This window comes from Belonocnema kinseyi, chromosome 5, assembly GCF_010883055.1.
Source record: "Belonocnema kinseyi isolate 2016_QV_RU_SX_M_011 chromosome 5, B_treatae_v1, whole genome shotgun sequence".
Taxonomy (NCBI): domain Eukaryota; kingdom Metazoa; phylum Arthropoda; class Insecta; order Hymenoptera; family Cynipidae; genus Belonocnema; species Belonocnema kinseyi.
In genome coordinates this window covers 90,056,738-90,080,206 of record NC_046661.1, presented here as the reverse complement: position 1 = coordinate 90,080,206, position 23,469 = coordinate 90,056,738, and the positions used below count along the sequence as shown (strand labels likewise).

Genomic DNA, 23,469 nt, shown 5'->3' with positions numbered 1-23,469 from the left:
CAATCCTTTTAAATATTTGAAAATTGGAAAGCTTTTGAATATTTGCATTTTTGAAATGGATACAGAGCTTTGGTAACAATACGCAAAGTTTAAAAGACATTTCAAAAAAATTAATAGTAATGATTAATTATTATAAGCTATTCTTGAAAGATTTTTAATGAAGGCTTAAAACATTTAATTTTTCAAATTAATTTAAAGCATTGGTTAAAATTTTCCAATCTTCTTTAAAAAGCGTTATTAAGGAATTATTATTATTATTAATTTAAAAAATAATAATTATTAATTATTAGAAATGACTCGTTAATTATTTTTAATAATACCTTTTGAATATTTAATTTTTTCAAATAATTTAAAGATCTAGTAAAAATTCGCAATTTGTTAAGAAAAACACATTTGAAAATATATTATTATTGTTCTTTACAATAATTATTATAATTTATTCTTCAACGAATATTTAAAGTTACTTGCAAGTTTTCAAAATACCCGCAAGCTTTCAAATTCCTTTAAGATTACTTGAAATTTTGAAAATGAATTTTAAATTCCTTGGAGATTTTGAAAATACCCTTAAATCTTGATAATCCTTCGAAATACCTTAAAACTATTAAAATTTTCGAATTACCCTAAATTATTTTAAATCGTTCGAAATACATTAAAATTATCGAAGTCTGTTAAAATTCCCCACTCTTTTGAAACTTCCTCAAATATTTCTACTCGTTTGGAATCTTATGAAATCACTTGAAGCATTTTAAAGCACTTACAAAATTTCTTGGAAGTTTAAAAAATACCATAAAATCTTAAAAATACTTCAAAATACCTTGTAATTTTAAAAATCAATCCAAAATTCCTTGGTAGTTTTCAAAATACCCTTAAATCTTGAAAATCCTTAGAAATGCCTTCAAACTATTGAAATCTATTAAAACTACCTCGGAGACTTTCAAATGGCCCTAACATATTTTAAATCGTTCGGAATGCCTTGAAAGTATTGAAATATGTTAAAATTCCCCAGACTCTTTTGAAATTTTCTCAAATACTTCAACTCGTTTGAAATCTTTTGAAATCGCTTGAAGAATTTTAAAGAAGTTACAAAATTTCTTGGAAGTTTTTAAAATTCCTCACAACCTAAAAAATATCGTTCGGAATACCCTAAAATTATGGAAATGTATAAACAATTCTCTGGAAGTTTTAAAAATACCCTAAAACCTTAAAGATCATTCGTAATGCCTAAAAATTATTAACATAAATTAAAAATTTCTTTTAAGGTTTCAAAATACACATAAATCATAAAAATTATTCGGAATACCTTGAAAGTATTGAAGTCTATTAAAGTTCTCTGGACTCTTTTAAAGTTTCCTAAACTATTTTAACACGATTGAAATCTTTTTACATCGTTTAAATTTTTTGAAAGCTCTTAAAAATTCCTCGGAAGTTTTCCAAGTACCCTAAAACCTTTTAAAATCCTTTGGAATACCTTTAAATTTAATAAGTTTATTAAATATTTTTTGGAAGTTTTCAAAATATCCTTATATCTTGAAAATTCTTCGGAATATCTTCAAATTATAGAAATCCATTAAAAGTTACATGGAATATTTTAAAATGTTTTGAATCCATTAAAATCCTTCGAAATCGCTTCAATCTTTTTAAAGCTCCTAAAAGTCCCTTGAACGTTTACAAAATACCCTAAAATCTTGAAAATCCTTCGGAATACCCTTAAAGTAATCAAGTTAAAAATACTTTGGAAGTTTTTAAAATACCCTTAAACCTTAAATATCCTTTGTAATAACTTAAAATTATTAAAATCTATTAAAAATTCCTTGGAAGTTCTCAAAACACCCTTGAAACTGAAAAATCATTCGGAATACCTTGAAAGTGTTGAAATCTATTAAATTTCTTTAGATTATTTTATAAATTTCTAAAATATTTTAACGCGATTAAAATCTCAAAATCTCAAGAATCCTTCGCAATATCTTAAAATTATTGAAATCTATTCAAAAGTCTTTGGAAGTCTTCAAAATGCCCTAAAACCTTTAAAAATCCATTGGAATACCTTCAAATTATTTACGACTATCAAAAATTCATTGGAAGTTTTTAAAAATACCATAAATCTTGAAAATCTTTTGCAATACCTTTACAGAATTGAAATCCATTAAAAATTCCTTGCAAGTTTTTAAAATACCCTAAAACTTCAAGAATTATTTGGATTACGTTAAAATTGTTGAAATCTATATAAGATTCCTTAGAAATGTTCAAATTACCCTAAATCCTTTAAAAATCTATCGGAAAATTTTTAAATTATTGAAATTTACTCAAAACTCCTTTGGAGTTTCCAAAATACCCTTAAACCTTAAAAGTCCTTCGGAATACCTTCAAATCATTGCAACCTATTCAAAATTCCTTTAGAAAATTTAAAAATACCCTAAAATCCCAAAAATCCTTTGAAATATATTCGAATTATTAAAGTTTATGAAAAGTTATTTGAAATCTTTTAAATTTTCCTTAGATATTTTAACTAGATAGACATTTTTTACATCGCTTGAAACCTTTTTAAAGCTCTTGAAAATTTCTTGGAAGTTTTCAAAATACCCTAAACCTTTAAAAGTCTATCGTAATACCTTCAAATTATTGAAATGTACTAAAAATCCTTTGGAAATATTTTAAATACTTTAAAACCTTAAAAATCCTTGTGAATACCTTAATATTATTAACATCAATTAAAAATTCCTTGGAAGTTTTCAAAATACATTAAAATATTAAAAAATAAATCGGAATACCTTCAAATTATTGAAAATGTACTAAAAATTCCTTTGAAATTTTTTAAGACCCTAATAAAACCATCAAGATTCTTCGGAACACCGTCATGTTACTAACACCAATTAAAAATTCCTTGTAAGTTTTCAAAATACCCTAGAAAATTAAAAAATCTATCGGAATGAGTTTAAATTATTGGAATGTACTAAAAATCCTTTGGAAAATTTTTAAAATAATATAAACCTTAAAAATCTTTCGGAATATCTTAAAATTATTAACATCAAAGAAATAAAACCCATTAAAGATTCCTTGCAAACTTTCAAAATACCCTAAAACCTCAAGAAACCTGCAGAGTTCCTCAAAATTGTTGAAATCTATATGAAATTCTTTGAAAGTGTTCAAAATACCCTAAAACCTTTAAAAAAGTATCGGAATACATTAAAGATGTTTAGGTTCATTAAAAAGTCCTTAGAACTTTTCAAAATATCCTAAAATTTTAAAAATCTTTTGAAATACCTTCAAATTATCCAAGCCTATTAAAAATCCCTCAGAAGTTTTTAAAATACCCTATAACCTTAAAGATCCTTCGGAATACCTTTGAATTATTACTAATAAAGTTACTTGGATTTTTCAAATTTTCTAAAATATTTTACCACAATTAAAATTTTTTGAAGTCGCCTGAATGTTTTAAAAGCTCTTCACAATTTCTTGAAAGCTTTCAAAATACCCTTTAATCTTGAAAATCTTGTAAAGTACCTTCAAAGAATCAAAATCAATTAAAAATTTTAAAAATTCTTTAAGTTTTGGAAATCTTTAAAATCGTTTGGAAATATTATTCAAATTTTTTAATTATACATATTTTGTACAGTATTTATTGCCATTAAAATGTGTACTTTCATACTTTTTATTTTATACCTTTGCAGTTTGACGCTTTTTTCTCAAGTCTATTTTTTCACTTTCTTTTAAAGATAGAGTCATGATAATTATATTTTTGTGAATTAAAAGATCACTTTAATCACTCCACTTTTAATAAATAAGGTCATGGTTTAACCACTTTTAAATTAGGGTCTATACATATTTCAGAATTTTCCTAACTCCTTTTAAAATAATTTAGGGTATTTCGAAAAAATAAAGTAATTTTGAAGAGCTTTTAAAATTTTAAACGATTTTACAATATTACGTTTTGAAATATTTTTGGGAATTTGAAATATACCAAGAAATTTTAAATGCGTTTCAATAATTTACAGGTATTATAAAGGATTTAAATAATTTTAGGGTGTTTTGTACATTTTCAAAGCTTTTAAAAATTTTAAACGATTTCAAAAGATTAAAAACTACTTGAAATAATGCTGGGAATTTTAAAAGTTCACAAGGAATTTTTAATATGTGTCTATGATTTCAAGGTATTCCAAAGGATTTGAAATATATTAGGGCATTTAAAAAATTTTAAGGAATTTTTATGAGCTTTAATAAGGTTCAGGCTATTAAAAAAAGATTCAAACGGTTTGAAATATTTTTGTAAATTTTAAAGTATCCCAAGGAATTTTTGATTGTTTTAATAATTTGAAGGCATTCCAAAGGATTGGAAAGATTCTAGGATGTTCTGATAACTTTAAATGAATTTTCAAGAGTTTTTCCAAGTGTCAAACGATTTAAAAAAAAATTGGAAACGATTTGAAATACTGTCGGGGATTTTTAAATATCCTAAGGAATTTTTTTATATGTTTTAATAATTTAAGGTATTCCAATGGATTTAAAAAATTTAAGGGTAATTTAATGGATTTAAAAAATAAGGGTAATAATTCAAGTAATTTTGTAGAGATTTTGAAAGTTTACAATGATTTTAAAATATTGAAAATGATTTGAATATTTTTTGGTAATTTAAAAATATTGTAAGAAATTTTTAGTATGTTTCAATAATTTCCAAGTATTCCATAGGATTTAAATCATTTTAGGGTAATTTGAAAAATGTAAGGAATTCCGATAAGCTTTTTAAAGTTTCAAACAATTTAAAAAAATTACAAACGACTTGAAATATTTTTGGGAATTTTAAAATACCCCAAGGAATTTTTGATAGTCTCAATAATTTGAAGGTATTCCAAAGAATTGGACAGATTTGAGAATATTTTGATAACTTTCAAGAATTTTTTAAGAGCTTTTGAAAGATTAAAAATATTTTTTTTTAAATTACAAATAATTGAAAATAATTTTCGGAGTTCCTGATGATCCTAAGGATTTTAAAAATATTTTTGGTTAATTTGAATGTATTCCCAAGGATTTTAAAGATTTTAGGATATTATTTAAACTTTCAAGGAATTTTAAAGTGTTTTTAAAAGCTTAAGAATACAACAATTTCAAACAATTTAAATTAATTGTGGCGATTTTTAAAGATCCCAAGGATTTTCTACTATTTTTCGTTAATTTGCAGGTATTCCATAGGATTTAAATAATTGTAGTGTATTTTGAAAACTTTCAAGGATTTCTAAAGAGCTTTTAAAAATTTCAAACGATTTAAAAAAATTACAAACTAATTGATATAATGTTGGGAATTTGAAAAGATTTTAAGGGATTTTTAATATTTTAAAATAATTCTAAGTTATTCCATCGGATTAAAAATTTTTGTTAGTATTTTGAAAATGTCAAGGAATTTTGAACAGCTTTAAAAAGTTTCAAATTATTTCGAAAGATTACAAGCGATCTTAAATATTGTTTGGAATTTTGAAAGATCCGAAGGAATTTTTAATATATTTTAAGAATTTTGAAGGTATTGCAGAGGATTTAAAAGATTTTGGGGCATTTTGAAAATTGTAAGGAACTTTGAAATTCTTTCAAAAGTTTAAAACGATTTAAAGAAATTGCCAAAGCTTTAAAATATTTTCTGGAATTTCGTAAGATCCCCAAGGAATTTTTAATATTTTTAAATAACTTTAAGATATACCAAAAGATTTACATAATTTTAGGGTATTTTGAAAATTTTGAAAGAATTTTGAAGATCTTTTAAAGGTTTCAAACTGTTTAAAAAATAAATAAAAACGTTAGAAATGTTGTTGGGAGTTGTAAAAAATACCAAGGAATTTTAAATAATTTAAAGGTTTTCTAGAGGTCTTGAAGTATTTTAAGGCGTTTTTAAGAGCTTTTAAAAGTCTAAAACGATTTAAAAAAATTAAAAACGATTTGAAGTATTTTTGGAAATTTTAAAAGACCCCAATGAATTTTTAAGACGTTTCTATAATATGTAGATATTCCAAAGCATTTGCTAGATTTTAGGGAATTTCAAAAGAGGCCAAGGAATTTTTATCATGTTTAAATAATTTGAACCTATCCCAAAGGATTTTAATATTTTTTGGGTATTTTCAAAATTTTAAAGAAATTTTGAAGAGCTTTTAAAAGTTTTAAACCATTTAAGAAATTTACAAAAAATTTGAAATATTTTTGGGAATTTCAAAAGATTCCAAGGGATTTTTAATATGCTTATTTAAGCATACTTAAGCTATTCAGCTTGAAGGTATCCTGTAGGACTTGAGTAATGTTAGGGTATTTTAAAAATTATGAAGGATTTTCGAAAAATTTTTAAAGGTTTCAAACCATTGAAAAAATAAATAAAGACATTTAAAATATTTTTGGGAATTGTAAGAGATCCCAAGGAATTTTTAATAATTTGAAGGTATTCCAGAGGTCTTGAAATATTTTATGGCATGTCATAAAAAATGGATTTTTCAAGATCTTTTCAAAGTTTCAAACACTTTCAAAAGATTAAAAACGACTTAAGTATTTTTGCAAATTTAAAAAGATCCCAATGAATTTTTAATATGCTTTAATAATTTGAACTTATCCCAAAGGATGTAAATAATTTTATGGTATTTGAAAAATTTTAAAGGAATTTTTTAGAGCTTTTAAAAGTTTGAAACTATTAAAAAAAATTAAACACGTTTGGAAATATTTTTGAAATTTTATAAGTTTCCTAGAAATTTTTCGAAAATTAAAAGGGATTTGAAAGAGCTTTTAAAAGTTTCAAACGGCATCAAAATATTAAAAACGATTTGAAATATTTTCGGAAAATTAAAAATATCATACGGGATTTTTAATATTTTTTAAATAATTTAAAGTTATTCCAAAGGATTTGAAAGATTTTAGGACATTCAAAAATTCTCCATGCAATTTCGAAGAGTTTATAAAGGTATCAAATGATTCCTAAAATTGCAAATGATTAAAATATTTTTTGGAAATTAAAAAAACCTCAAGGAAGTTTTAATATGTTTTAATAATTTGGAAGATATTACAAAGGATTTGAAAGATTTTGGTGTATTTTCAAAATTGCAAGGAATTTCGAAGAGCTTTTAAAAGTTTCAAAATATTAAAAATGTTTTGAAGTATTTTTGGGAATTTTAAAAGATCCCAATACATTTTTAATATGTTTCTATAATAGAAAGGTACTAAACAGGGTTTGAAATTTTTTAGGGTATTTTGAAAATAGCAGGGAATTTTGAAGAGCTTCTACAAGTTTCAAACGTTTTGAAATAGTTTTGGGAATTTCAAAAGATCCCAAAGAATTTCAAATGTTTTTCAATAATTTGAATGCGTTCCAGCAGACTTAATATATTTGAGGACATTTTTGAGAATTGAAAGGAATTTAAAAGAGCTTTTAAAAGTTGCAAACGATTTAAAAAAATTACAAACCATTTGAAATGTTTTTGGGAATTTCAAATGATCCCAAAGAATTTTCAATATGTTTAAATAATTTGAAGGTATCCCAAAGGTTTTAAATAATTTTAGGGTATTTAAAATTTTTTGAAGGAATTTTGAAAAGCTTTTAAAAGTTGCAAACTATTTACAAAAAAAAAATTAAAAACGTTTTGAAATATTTTCGGGGAGTGTTAAAGTTTCCTACGAATTTTTAATATTTGTCAATAATTTTTAAAAAAATTTAGAGTACTTCAAATAGTTTAGGGCCTTTTAGAAAATGAAAAGGAGTTTTGAAGAGCTTTTAAAAATTTTAAACGATTTCAAAAGGTTAATGTTTCCATACTATAAAGAAATTCCAAAGGATTTGAAAGAATTTAGGTTATTTAAAAAATTTCCGTGCAATTTTGAAGAGCTTATAAAAGTTTCAAACGACTCCTCCCATTGCAAACGATTTAAATAATTTTTGGTAATTAAAAAAAAAATTTGCAAGGAATTTTTAATATGTTTTAATAATTTGGAAGGTATTACAAAGGATTTGAAAGATTTTGGGTTATTTTAAAAATTTCAAGGAATTTCGAAAAGTTTTTAAAAGTTTTAAACTATTAAAAAAAGAAAGTTTGAAATATTTTTTCGAAATTGTAAAAGATCCCAAGGATTTCTAAACATTGTTAAATAATTTGATGTTATTCCAGATGACTTTCAATAGTTCAGGGCATTTTCCAAAATTGAAAGGAATTTTGAAGAGTTTTTCAAAGTTTCAAACGTCTTCAAAAGATTAAAAAATTTTTGAAGTACTTTGAGAATTTTAAAAGATCCCAGTACATTTTTAATATGTTTCTATAATATAAAGGCATTGAAAAGGATTTGAAAGATCTTAGGGTATTTTCAAAATTGCAGGGATTTTTAAAGAGTTTTTAAAAGTTTCAAATGTCTTGAAATATTTTTGGGAATTTCAAAAGATCCCAAGGAATTTTAAATGTTTTACAAAAATTTGAATGTGTTCCAGGGGACTGGAAATATTTTAGGATATTTTGGAAAATTGATACTAATCTGAAAGAGCTGTTAAAAGTTGCACACGATTTAAAAAACTTACAAACGATTTGAAATATTTTTGGGAATTTCAAAAGATCACAAGGGATTTTTGATATGCTAAAATAATTGGAACTTATCCCAAAGAATTTAAATAATTTTAGGGAATTTTGTAGATCTTTTAAAAGTTGGAAACTATTTAGAAAAAATTTAAAACGTTTTGAAATATTTTTGGGAATCTTAAAAGTTGCCTAGAAATTTTAAATATTTTTCAATAATTTTAAGGTATTCCGGAGGACTTTAAATAGTTTAGGGAGTTTTAGAAAATTAAAAGGAATTTAGAAAAGCTTTTAAAAGTTTCAAACGATCCCAAAAGATTAAAAAAGATTTGAAATATTTTCAGGAATTTTAAAATATCCCAGGGAATTATTTTTTTTTTTAAATAATTTAAATGTATTCCAATGGGTTTGGAAGATTAGAGGGTATTTAAAAATTGTCCATACCAAGTTTGAAGAGCTTATAAAGGTATGAAATGATTCCTAAAATTGCAAATGATTTAAATAATTTTTGGAAATTTAAAAAAAAAACTCAAGGAATTTTTAAACTGTTTTAATAATTTGAAAGATTTTGGGGTATTTTCAAAATTGCAAGGAATCTCGAATAGCTTTTAAAAGTTTCAAACTATTAAAAAAAAAGTAAGTTTGAAATATTTTTGTAAATTGTAAAAGATCCGAAGGATTTAAAAATATTGTTCAATAATTTGATGTTATTTCAAAGGATTTCAAATAGTTCAGGGTATTTTAGAAAGTTGAAAGGAATTTTGAAGAGCTTTTAAAAGTTTCAAACGATTTCAATAGATTAAAAATGGTTTGAAGTATTTTTGGGAATTTTAAAAGGTCCTAGTAAATTTTTAATATGTTTTTATAATATAAAGTTATTTAAAAGGGGGAATTGTGAAGAGCTTTAAAAAGTTTTAAACAATTTCAATCGATTTTAAACATTTAAAAATATTTGTGGGAACTTAAAAAGATCCCAAGGAATTTCAAATATTTTTTAATAATTTAAATGTATTCCAGAGGACTTAAAATATTTTTGGATATTTTGGAACATTTAGAAGGAATTTAAAAGAGCTATTAAAAGTTGCAAACGATTAAATAAATTACAAACGATTTGAAATATTTTTAGGAATTTCAAAAAATTCCCAAAAAATTTTTAATATGCTTAAATAATTTGAATCTATCCCAAAAAATTTTAATAATTTTAGGGTCTTTTGAAATTTCTAAGGAATTTGGTAGAGCTTAAAAAAGTTTCAAACTATTAAAAAAATTAAAAACGTTTTGAAACATTTTTGGGAATTTAAGAATTTGCTTAGAAATTTTTAATATTTTTCAATAATTTCAAAGTATTTCGGAGGACTTCAAATATTTTAGGAAGGTTTAGAAAAATAAAAGGAATTTAGAAGAGCTTTTAAAAGTTTCAAACAATCCCAAAAACTTAAAAACGATTAAAAATATTTTCAGGAATTTAAAAATATCCCAGGGAATTATTATTTTTTAAAAATAATTTAAATGTATTCCAATGGGTTTGGAAGATTAGAGGGTATTTAAAAATGGTCCATACCAAGTTTGAAGAGCTTATAAAGGTATGAAATGATTCCTAAAATTGCAAATGATTTAAATAATTTTTGGAAATTTAAAAAAAAACTGAAGGAATTTTTAATATGCTTTAATTATTTGGAAAGTATTGCAGATGATTTGGAATATTTCGGGGTATTTTAAAAATTCCAAGGAATCTCGAAGAGCTTTTAAAAGTTTCAAACTATTAAAAAAATAGAAACTTTGAAATATTGTTGGAAATTGTAAAAGATCCCAAGGATTTAAAAATATTGTTCAATAATTTCATGTTATTCCAGAGGACTTCAAACAGTTCAGGGCATTTTAGAAAGTTGAAAGGACTTTTGAAGAGCTTTTAAAAGTTTTAAAAGATTTCAATCGATTTTAAACGTTTTAAAATATTTTTGGGAATTTCAGAAGAACACAAGCAATTTCAAATGTTTTTCAATAATTTAAATGTATTCCAGGGGACTTAAAATATTTTATGACATTTTCGAGAATTGAAAGGAATTTGAAAGAGATGTTAAAAGTTGCCAACGAGTTAAAAAAATTACAAACGATTCGAAATATTTTTAGGAATTAAAAAAAATCCAAAAAAATGTGTAATATGCTTAAATAATTTGAATCTATGCCAAAAAACTTAAATAATTTTAGGGTTTTTTGCAAATTTTAATTTTTAATTTAATTTTTAATTTTAAAAGTTGCCTAGAAATTTTTAATATTTTTCGAAAATTTTAAGCCATTCCGAAGGACTTCAAATAGTTTAGGGAGTTTTAGAAATTTAAAATGAATTTAAAAGAGCTTTTAAAAGTTTAAAACGATAACATAAGATTAAAACCCATTTGAAATATTTTCAGGAATTTTAAAACATCCCAGGGACTCAGTATTATTTTTTAAAATAATTTAAAGGTACCCCAATGGATTTGAAAGAATATAGGGTATTAAAAAATTGTGCATACAAATTTTGAAGAACTTATAAAAGTTTCAAACGATTCCTAAAATTTCAAACGATTTAAATAATTTTCGGAAATTAAAAAAAAACTGCAAGGAATTTTTAATATGCTTTAATTATTTGGAAAGTAATGCAGATGATTTGGAATATTTGGGGGTATTTTAAAAATTCCAAGGAATTTTCATGAGCTTTTAAAAGTTTCAAACGATTTAAAAACATTACAAACGATTTGAAATATTTTTGGGAATTTGCGGCCAGCACTGATTAACCAATGATTTAACTTTTAATTTTATGGTAAATAATTTAAAATAATTAATTCTGATTTCAGTTGACGGTTGTAACATCTTTCCTGGACCTTTCCTTAGTTTATGGAGCAAGTGATCAGGTTGCAGCTGGAATGCGCGCAGGAGTAGGTGGTAGATTAACGGTAGATGTGCGCGGTAATCGGGAATGGCTTCCACCTTCTCTAAACCGGACCCGCGACTGTGATCAATCCGCCCAAGTATGCTACAGATCCGGTAAGAATTAAAAATTGCACACACACAAAATTGCAGTTAAAAAAGAAAAATTAAACTCAAAAAAAGTAAAATATTTTTGAAAAAAATCATTTTTATTTTTGAAACAACCAACTCTATCTCCGATTCAGGGATTTTCATATTTTTGAATTTTTTTTCATACGCTCCTTGAACAGTTTTTTTATCTTTCCTGACCATTAATACTTCAGATACCAGCATTTTAGTATTGTAATATTTTTAAGATAGGATCTTTTGTAATCAGAATAAAACAATATTTCAGATAGAAAATAAAACTTTTTTTTCTTTTTTTTTAACAGAAAATTACTTTTTTACCATAATAGATACACTTTTAACAAAATACTTGAATTTACAATTTAATAAATAAATTTTCAATCTAAAAGATGAGTTTCTAAAAAAAATGTAAAAGTTGATATTTTAAACAAAAGAGATGAAATTTATTTTTTAAAAATTCATTTTGCGAACAAAAAAGAAGAGTCTTAAAAAAAAAAGATTTTTCAGTCATAAAAGAAAAAAGTTTTTAATTAAATTCTTGAATCTTTACCACAAAAGGCGAATTTTCTATACAAAAATTATGTTTTCAGCGATCAAAAAATAGTTTTCAACAAGATACTTAAATTTTTACCTCAAGATATCAAATTTAAACTAAAAATATGAATCTTCGAGAAAAATGATTTCTTAACGAAGCGGTATAAACAAAATAGTTGAATCCTCAAACAGAGAAGATCAATTTCCAACCAAACAGTCGTATTTTCAACAAAGAAAGATGAAATTTCGACTAAAACATATAAATTTTTTAATAAAAAGACCAATTTTCAAAAAATATGTTTAAATTTTCATACAAAAAAAGTTTTAGTTTCACTTTTTAATATTAAAACATGAGTTTTAAAAAAGAAGTAAGTTTCCTATAAATATAGTTGAATTTTCAACCCAAAGATACGAATTTTGAACAAAACAGTAGAATTTAACTATAGCAGTTTCTACAGTAGTAGAAACTGCTATAGTTGAATTTCAAATTATAATATGTCCAATAAAATTAATTCTAATAAGAAATGGTGAACGTTCATCAAAGTTTATTTAGTTTAAAATAATAATTTTAAAAAATACAATATTATTCGAGGATGGCCAAACAACATTTTTTTTATCCAAAAATACAAAACACTTTTTGTTTTAGTTACTGATTTTTTAAGGTTTCAGATCGTTTATGGAATAATAATCACCTTGTATTCACTTTCGTCAATTTTTTACAAAACGTTTTTTATTTTTTAGGCAAAAACACCAAAATAATTAAAATTTTTTGAATCAAATTTCAGAAGAAAACAATATAGAAAAAAATTTATCATATCGAAATAATTATTATCTACGAAGAATTTGATTAATGCTGGATATTAATTGATTTGACTTATTTTAGTAAATTTTATGAATCCTGGATCAATTTAAATATTGAGTAGTTTATTTATTTTAAATATTAGAATGGAACAAATTTGAACATTGCTGTAATTCTCATTTAAATTATAACATGTTAAAAGAATTTTGTTTCATTAATAAACTCTAAATGTTTATATAAAATATTTTTATTGAAAATGGCAATTTTTCGAGCAGGAGAAAGAAATGGCGAAGTTCTGGCGCTCCCAACTCCTTTTTCAGTTAAAAAAATTACCAATAACTGCTATTTTTGGCAATCTTATAAATACCGTTGAAATCTTATATAATAACAGTCTCGGGGGTTACCTTGCATAGTCCTTGTAACTAAATCGATAGCATCGAGATGTAAACAGTCAGAGCCGGCTGAGCCGTCTCCAGTTAGAATGCACAATATTGCGCAATATACTCGACTGAGTACTCGCGCGCTGCGGTCCTTCCGAGGTATTCCAAAATGACAATCTTAACCATCTAAGGCCCTATCCTGTATTTTTTTAAAATTGAACTTAAGCAGGACCAGAACAGAATGAGTTATAAACACATTGTTTACAAATTTTTATTTTATTTTATTATGTTTTATCAGGTGAAAATATAAAACTTTTGGTGTCTTCTCCGAAAGAAATTTTACTTTTAAATTAGAAAGAGATTTACAAAAAGGGTTCATTATTTCAGTCAGTAACCATTATATTTTCACAACTCAAAATTCAAAACTCAGAAGTAGGGGGAATTGAGTATTGGGTGAATAGGGGAAATGTGGGGAGGGTTTAAAATAAAAGATTGTAATAAAGTAACAAATAAAATTTTTAAAATCGCACAGGTGACACCAGAGTGAACCAGAATCCACAACTGACAGTTCTGCAACTCATTTTGCACAGAGAACACAATCGTATTTCTGGTGTTTTGGCTCAAATTAATCCCCATTGGTCAGACGAAACGATTTTCCAAGAAGCAAGAAGAATTCTGATGGCTATAAATCAACATATCTCCTATGTTGAATGGCTTCCAATATTTATAGGTAATTTAAATTTAAATAATAATGATTTATTACTAATTGATGATTTACGATAATTATTCTACGAATTAAAAATCAAGGGGAAACAAGTTTGGTAATCCGCTGGACCGTTCGGATATCCGAACTGGTAATCCGGTGTAATCTGGAGTAATCTGGATCAAATTAAGTATTTCGGAGTAATCCTGATATTCCGGAAAAAAATATGTGTAATCCGCGGTAGACGGAATCTTGTAATAGCTCGAAAAAAATGTGACTTGTAATCTAAAGTAACTCAGAGTAGCCTACCTGTCAAGTAGATTATTCGGGGTAATTCATATGATCGGAGTAATCCACTCGTTATCCTAAAATAACTTACTTGTAATCTATTTTAATCCACTTGTAATCCGCGGTGATTAAAGTAATGAGGATGAAACCTAATATCCTTAAATAACTTACTTATTATTAATCCAGTTATTAACCGCATTAAACCACTCGCAATCCGAATTAATTTAGAGTGATTCACTTTTGAATCAGATTATTTGGCTTGATTCTTGTAATGCAAGTTATAAACTTGTAATCCAGCGTAATCTGGCGCAATACACTTGTAATGAAGATTATTTATTTTCTACCCCACATTAGACTTGTAATCCGCGTTAATCTAGCCTGATCCATTTATAAAGCAGATTTTCCGGTGTAATTTAGGTGATTCAACCAGGAGGAAGTAACTTGTAATCTAAAGTCATTCAGGGTGATCCACTTGTAAACCAAATTATTCAAAGTAATTTATTTGAGCCAAGTAAATAAACTGCAATCTAGTGTAATCCGGAGTAATTAAAATAATTCTGAGCAATCCTAATATCAAAGTAATCCAAATGTAACGGGTCGTAATCTACTCGTAACCCGAAGTATTCCACTTGTAATTTGCAGCTTTCCACCACTTTAAATTTGAATGAATCTCGGGTAATTCAATCGTGAATCAAATCATTCGTTGAGATTCATGTGATCCAAGTTGTAAACTTGTAATCCAGTGTAATCTGGACTCATGCAAGTAATTTGGAGTTGTCCTAATATTCCGGAGTAATCCTAATAATTCAGAGTATTCCCAATATTCTGGAGCAATCCTCCTGTAATCTGGTACAATACACTTGTAATCGAGAATATTTATTTTATAACCCACAGTAGGCCACTTGTAATCTGCTGTAACATAGCGTAATCCACTTTCAAAGCAGGTTTACCGGTGTAACTTATCTGATTCTAGTAATCTACTTTTAATCAACTGTACACTGGAGTAATTCAAGTAATTCGGAAAAATCTCAATATTCTGAAAAAGTCCATTTGTAAACCGGTGCAATTCATAGACAGTCTATAGTAATCTAGTACTAGCCCAGAGAAAGTTACCTGTAATCCATGGAAATCCAATTGTGAAGCTGATTATGTAAAGTAATTTATGTAATTCAAGTAATCCAATTGCAGTCTAGTTTAATCGGGAGTTGTTAAAGTAATTCTAAGCAATCCTACAATTACAAAGTAATCCACTTTCAAACAATGGTAATTGACTTGTAATCTGGGCAAATCATTTTTTAATCGATAGTAATGCAGTTATAACTGTATTCAACCATTTCTTATCTAGAGTAAACCACTTGTAATTCAAATTAATCTAGAGTAATCGAATTTTGAATCATATTATTTGGTGTGATTCATGTAACCCAAGTGATAAACTTGTAATCCAGTGTAATCTGGTATAATCAAAGTAAGTTAGAGTTATCCCGCATATCCGGAGTAGTCCCAATATTCCGCAGTAACCCTTTTGTAATCCGGCGTAAGCTAGCGTAATCCACATGTAAATCAGATTTTCCAGCGTAATTTACGTGATTCAAGTGATTCAGTTGCAATCCCCATATTACGGAAAAGTAAATTTGCAATTCGGTGCAATTTCATGTTTATTCAAAAGTAATCCAGTACTTATCTGGAGAAAGTTGCTCGTAATCCAAAGAATCCAGGGTAATACAGTTGTAAATCAGATCATTTTAATTAATTCATGTAATTGAAATAATCCAATTTCAATCTAGAGTAAATTGGGATATTTAAACTAATTCTGAGCAATACTAATATTAAAAAGTAATCCACTGGTAACCGGTGGTTATCCACTCGTAATCCGGGGTAATCCACTTGTAATTTAGAGTGATCCTTTTTTAATCGATAGTGACGCCGTTTAAGTCGAATTAATCTAGAGTAATCCAATCGTGAAGCAGATCATTCGTTGTGATTCATGTAATCCAAGTTATAAACTTGTAATCCTGTGTAATCTGGAGTAATGCAAGTAATTTGGAGTTGTACCCATATTCCGGAGTAATTCTAATATTCATCTGCTGAAGTAATTTCGAGCATTCCTAATCTTACAAAGTAATCCACTTGTAATCTGTGGTAATAGACTTTAAATTCAGAGTAATTCACTTGAGATCCGATGAAATCCACTTCTAATTGTAAAAGTCATCGTCTTCTAACTTGAAGTAGGCTACTTGTAATCCGATATAAACTACTAGTGAAGCGCATTACTTAAAGTAATTTATGTAATCCAAGTAATCTATTTGTAATCTAGTGTACTCCAAAGTATTTGGAGTAAATCAGAGTAATTCAAATATCTTGGAGTAGTCCACTTTCAATCGAGAGTAATCCAGTTCTAACCCACAGAAGGTTACATCTAATCCACAGTTATCCACAGTAATCCATTTTAAAGCATTTTTTTATTAACTTAGTGTATTCTTACAATTGATTGTAATCTAAAGTTTGTTTAGCGTATTTCACTTCTAGAGAAAATTATGCAAAGTAATTTATGTAATCCAATATATAAAAGAGATACATTTGTAATCCGAAATGATTCACGCTTAATCTGAGAAAATTTACTTGAAATTGAGAGTAATCTGTCTAAAAATCGGAGTAATCCATGTATAATCCATGGTAGGCTATTCGTAATCCATATAACTCAGAGTAATCCACTTATAATGCACGTATAAACCAGGTTAATCTAATAGCTTTGCAGATAATTCAAAGTAATTTAGCTAATCCATATAAGTATTGTGTAATCCAGGATAATACAGGTATTAAAGAGTGATTTTGATAGGTAATCCAAATAGTTTTTAACAGGTTTGTTAAAATTTTTTTTGCAGTTGAAAGTTACTTTTTTTCACCTGAAAATTTAATTTTTCATTTTTCCTTATAAATTGATATTTTTAAGTTGAAAATTCCTGTTACTGTTTTAAATTCAATTATCTTTACAGCAATTAATCTACTTTATAGTAAATTCAACATTTAAAAAAGGCATTTTTTGTTACAAATTCAACTATTTTGTTAAAAATTCTTCTTTTTTTTGCTAAAATGTAATTGTATTGTTAAAAATGCGTGTTTTTGTTCATAATTAAGTTTTTAACATAAAATTAAACTATTTTATTTATAGGAAAAAAGTTATCTTTTTTAGTTGAAAATTCTGCTACCTGATCGAAAGCTCAACCACATTCTTAAAAATTAATTTTTCTCGTTTATGATTCCTAATTTTAGTTAAAAATGCATCTTTTAATTTGAAAATTTCTATATTTTGTGAACAAAAATCTGTTAAAAATTATCTTCTTCATTAAAAATGCATGCTTTGGTTGAAAATACAACTATTTGTCTAACACTGAATCTGCTTTGTTAAAATTTTAAGAATTTTGTTTAAAAGTATCCTTTTATGGAAGTCAACTAATTTGTGGAAAATTCCTCTTTTTGTTTGAAAATTCAACTATTGTGTTGAAATTTTGTGTTTCTAATAGAAAATAAAAATTTTTACTTATGAAATTCATTTTTTGTTTTTATAACTAAACTATTTTAACATTTAAGATTGTAATTTAATCTTTTTTAGTTGAATGTACAATTAAAAATTCGTGTTTTTTCGTTAGAAGTTCATCTTCTTTGCCGGAAACTTATCGTCTGGTTCATAAAATTTATCATTCTGGTTAAGAATTGAACACTTTTTGTGAAGATAGGACGATTTTTTCAAAGAAAATAGCTTTTTGTTGAATTTAAAATTATTTTTTCCCACTGAAAATTTAATTCTTTCATTTTCTATTAACAATGTGACTTTTTTAGTTTAGAATTTTACTTATGGTTAAAAATTTGTCATTGTTGTTGAAATTTAAGCATTTTTTCAGAAAATTTAATTATGTTTTTGAAAAATCATCTTTTCTTGGGTTTCAAAATTAATTTTTATAACCGAAAAATGAATTATTCTATTTAATATTGTAAAACATAAGCAACTTGTATCTATATGGTTGAAATTAGATGCATTTTGTTATAAAGTAATCTTCTCTTGTATAAAATTAATCTCTTTGCTTGAAAATTCATATTATTCTTTAAAAAATTCTTTTTTATGGGGAGGAGGGGGGCTTAGAATTAATTTATTCAAATAAAAATTTAAATATTCTATTTAAGATTGAAAATTTATCCCTTTTCGTTAAAAATTTAATTACATGGTTTAAAATTCGTGTATTTTGTTAAAAATTAGTCTTTTTCGGTACAAAGTTTTGTCGAAAATTAAACAATTGTGGTAAAAAATATCTTGTTTGGTTGAAAAGTCACCGTTTCGTTGAAAATTCAGCCCTTTGGTTTAGGGCTCAACTACTTTGTTGAAAAATGATTACTTTCTCGTTAAAAAGCCAACTTCAATCCTATTTATTTATCCAAAAAATCCAACTTTAAAATCTAAGATTATAGCCTGCTCCGTTTTTGTTTTTTCGCCTCTGAGAACTCGCCTGAATGACAACCGCAGACCACGCGCACCCCGCGCAGCTCCTGTTACGCCTACCAGTGGCGCAGAGTAAATTCTCGGAAGGGCTATAGAAGGGAGGGCTATTCAAGGGTTTCACTGTATTCGTTAGAAATTTTTGTTGTTGTTAATAGTTACTGTTTCTGGACAAAATTCTCTGGACCAAATTTGTGGAAGTTGTTTCTCCACGGTCAAAACTTCAATTATGTTTGTAGCTTCCAGTAATATTCTCTTTTATTTTCTCAGGCCTTGAAAATGCTTATCGCTACAAAATCTTATACAACACTAAGGACTATGTCAACGATTACGATTATTCCGTAAATCCTAGTGTTCTGAATGAGTTTTCAACTGCAGCTTTCCGATCCTTCCATTCACTGATTGCTGGTAATTTAGAGTAAGTAGAAAATCTCTTTTAGATTATCCAGTTTAAGTTTTTTCATTAGAACAAATTAAGATAAAGTAATAAATAAATTAAATTAATTAAAAATATTGTTACATTTTTTGAAACTTTAGGGTTGTATGATATAGATAATTGGATCAATCTGCTCATCAATCTTAATTTACCTTTTAATTTTTCAGTTTGGTGAATGAACCCAGATTCACTTATGCATACAATCCGTTCAGATCTTTGAGACTGAGCGACCACTTTAACAATCCGACTGTTCTTGAACAAAACAACAACTTTGCTGATTTGACTAGAGGACTTGGAACTCAACCTGAAGAAGCTGCTGATCAATTCTTTGATAAAGAGGTAAGCAAAAATGTAGATAATAAATTAAAAAAAATTTTTTATTGATTTTCTTTGACCTGTTCCATTCGACCATTTACACATTTACGCTGAACAGTTGGGTGGTTCAAAAACGCGTTGGATTTTTTTCTCTCGAAGTTAACAAAAAAGTTGTTCAAACAATTTAATATTATTTATAACTATCTTTTCTCGGATAAGTGCTAAAAAGTTACGGTTTTTTAATAAAATATTTAACTTTGCTTCGCCTGTTTAGTTTTTAGCAATTATTAAATAAACACTAGAGAAAATTACGTTTTAAATAATCTCTTTCCTTTTTGTGAATATATTTTTTTGAAATAAAACAGACATTTGCAGTTTTTGCCTCCTGTGTAAGATAGCTTTTTTCTTTAAATTAATTTTTCGAAGTATTGGGAAAAGAACGAAAATCATTTACTTAAAATAATAATACTATTTGAAAAATCATTTTTGTGGTGGTTGACTTATTATTTCTTCATAAATAAAAAGCCGATGCGTTTATATATTTATAAAAATTTGTTTTATTTATAAAAAGCAGAAAAATCGTCAAAAAATGGAATTTTGGTTTTGACTTTCCTGCGTAATATTATACTATGCAAGAATCTAACTTAAATAATTAAGGTAGTTGTTGTGCTAAAAATCAGACATCTGAAAAAATTAGCTTTTCTATGATCTTAAGAATCAAAATTTTGGGAAAACCCTGTTCCTACAAATTTAATGAAAATAATTATTTCTTCTTTAACAAATTTCGTAATTATTTAAATAATTTTCATTGGTTCAAGCAATTTTTTTCTTTGTATTCGTAAAAAGTTATTATCTCCCGGAACTAGTTACACAATTAAAGAATGTTGAAAGTATCAAAAATAGAAATATTTAGTGTGAAAGACAGTTTGCAATTATTTAAACAATTAATTATCATTTACTGGCGCCTTTTTAAAAGAAAAGTGGAAAACAATTCTAGTTTTTTTGTACTTCATACATTGTCTAGCTTATTGTTTCGCAAAAATTTCAGATAAATTGAATAAATTTTACGAACATTTGATGAAAATTGCAATAGTTTACCAAAGATTCCATAAAGATTTTAATGATTTCACAAAGATTTCAGATCGATTTTTAGGATTTTACCAAGACTTCAACCAGTTCTCAAAGATTCCAAGAACTTTACAAATATTAAAAAATATTAAAAAAATATTTTGGAAAGATTGGTAAAGAATTCATAAAGATTTAAAAAAGATTTTACAATGATTTCATCAAAATTTCAATGATTTTTCAAATATTTGAAATATTTCGCAGATTTCACATACTTTTGAAAGATTATCCAAAAAATTTAATTCTATCCCAAAGATTTCGAAAAGATTCAAAAGTTTTACAAATACTTTAATGATTTCCCAAAGATTTTAATGTTAAAAAATATAACCAAATATTTGGTTGAAAGATTAAAAATATTTTGGATATACCTAAAAGATTTCACAAAGACTTCAAACATTTTACAAAGGTTTCAGATTAATTTCAAATAGTGCAAACAGATTTCAATAATTTCTTAAATATTACGAAAGATTTTAATGACATTTCTTCAAAGGTTTCGCAAAATTAAAAAAAAAAAATACTGCAGATTTCAATAGTTGCGCAATGATTTCAATAAGTCTCTAATTATTTTAAAGATTTCGGATAGATTTAGAAGATTGCAATGATTTCCAAAATATTACCCAATATTAAATATTACCCAATATATAAAAAATATTCCGCGTATTGAAAAATATTTCAGAAAGATTTAAAAAATGTTCGATACATTTAAAAGTTTTTACAAAGAGATTAATGATGTCCCAAATATTTTTATATTTTTCAAAAAATTTTAATGTGTTTTTTCAAGATTCCACAAAGATTAAAAATATTTCGCCAAGATTTCGGATAGGCCTGAAAGATTTCACAAAGACTTGTTTAAAATGTTATATTTTATATGGCAAATTTGAAAATTAGGTCATTTTAAATTTAAAGGAATTAAAATTGTCTTTAAATAAAATGAAAATTGCTAAAAATCGAATAATCCAAAATAAAAACTTTTTAAATTCACATCATTTTCGAACTGAAATTAGTAAAACTTAATTAAAAAGTGAAACATTTTTTAGTCACCAAGAAGTAGAATATTAAAACTTTTTAACACTCATATCTTCAAAATTGAAATTATTTTAGGTAATCTTAAAATAAAAAAAAAAAGAATATCATTAAAATACTATAAATCTTAAGAACATTTTTTAATTCCCTTGAAACTTTTCAAAATGTTTAAAAAGCTTCTTAATTTAAATTACAAAATTTTTAAACATATGAATTTTGTTACCAATTTTTATTAATCTTTTCAACTTTATAATTATTTTTAAAGATTCTAAAACTTGTCTAAATAAGTCTTTAACTGACTTGAATTATTCGTGAAATATTGTAATCTTGAAAAATGTAAGCATTCTTTAAAATGACAGAATTACGGCTTCGAGACATTTGAAATTTTTTTCCATGTTCTCTTCCAATTTACTTTTTAATTGAAAAATATTGAATATTTTTCCATATCCCTAAAGAATTTTTTATTATCATCTTGAAATCTTTCAAAATTCAGCTTTCTTCAGATTTTTTTAATTCTTGCAAAATTAAAATCTTTTGGTTTTTTTTTCACACCTAGTGGCATCTTGAAAGCTGCAAAGTAACCTTTTTAAATGAATGGATAAGCTATTGGATTTATCGTTAACCTGTATTTTTGACTTTTTATTTTTAACCGAAAAAAATCATTTCCCAACAATAGTTTCGAGACATTAAACAAAAATAGCCCTTTTCGCTGTTTATTAATTGGATCAGTTAAACCTTAAGTGCAAAATAATTAAATTGAAAATCAACGATAAAGCATTTTCATGCAAGGGTAATAAATTAATGCTGTTTCAAGTCGAAAATTGTCTTTATTTTTAATATAAATAATCGATGATCCCTTATGAGTAGAAATAAATAATTAAATGGTTGTACTTTCACATAAAAATTCTTGTTTTTATTTGCTAATATCTAGCCCTAACTATACGAAACACTATATTTCATCTAGTTAATTAAACTCTTTCTCTAAAAAAATGTCTTTTTCACAATAATAATGTTCACTCATCACTTTCACGATATCTCTCAATCTACATTCTTCTTAACTTCTATAAAACTGAACATTTACTATCAATTCACACACGCACTACATTCTATTTTTGCTCTATATACCTTTCTTCTATATTTAATTCCTTGAAATAATAAACAAAAAGTGCCAAACACTAAACTTTATAAAATACTTTCTATTTTTATTAAAAAAACTGTTCCTTTCTTTTATCTAACTTCCTTAAGATAACTAAGTTTAACCTTTCCACATAAAAAGTGATATATTTACGTAAAGCTCACAATTCCATCGAAATGCCAGGGAAACGACTCGTGGTGCAACGTATCGTAAATTACGGACTTGGCTTCGAAGGTAAACCTTCTAGCCTGCCCACTTATATACGAGACAGTGCTTCGAGTGATTGGCGGCAGGGGTAAACCCCTCGGCTTGCCTCGAAAGCACTTTCAATGCGACCTCACTAAGTCGCCGCTGGCGATCGAATGGATTGCAGCATGATCTAAGAATACACGGTCTAGCCACACGCAACTAAAAAAAAGTCAACCAATAAGGAGCAACTCCACCACTTCTAGCCATATTGGATAAAAGTGAGCGCGCGAGAATGAAGTATATTTGAAACGAAGTAAATGCAATGAGCGAAGATTATAAGTAAAAGATAAAGAAATTATATAGTTTATAAATAAATTAAATTAGTTTGAAAATAATGCAATTTTAGAGTTGCGTAATCTAAAGTATAAACAAATATATAACATCTAACTTGTAATATAGAAGAAATACTTAGAAATATGGATAACATAACCTCTCAATGCACCT

The 23,469-nt window shown here is 26.0% G+C and overlaps 1 protein-coding gene across 1 annotated transcript in view; it reads left to right on the top strand.

Moving 5' to 3' along the window:
* The window catches only part of LOC117173281 (peroxidase), a 149,718-nt gene that overhangs the window by 109,446 nt on the left and 16,803 nt on the right, over positions 1-23,469 (top strand). The window contains exons 7-10 of the mRNA XM_033361762.1: positions 11,351-11,540; positions 13,795-13,992; positions 19,013-19,160; positions 19,346-19,517. Coding sequence (XP_033217653.1) covers positions 11,351-11,540; positions 13,795-13,992; positions 19,013-19,160; positions 19,346-19,517 — 708 coding nt within the window. The remainder of the gene's footprint in view (positions 1-11,350; positions 11,541-13,794; positions 13,993-19,012; positions 19,161-19,345; positions 19,518-23,469) is intronic.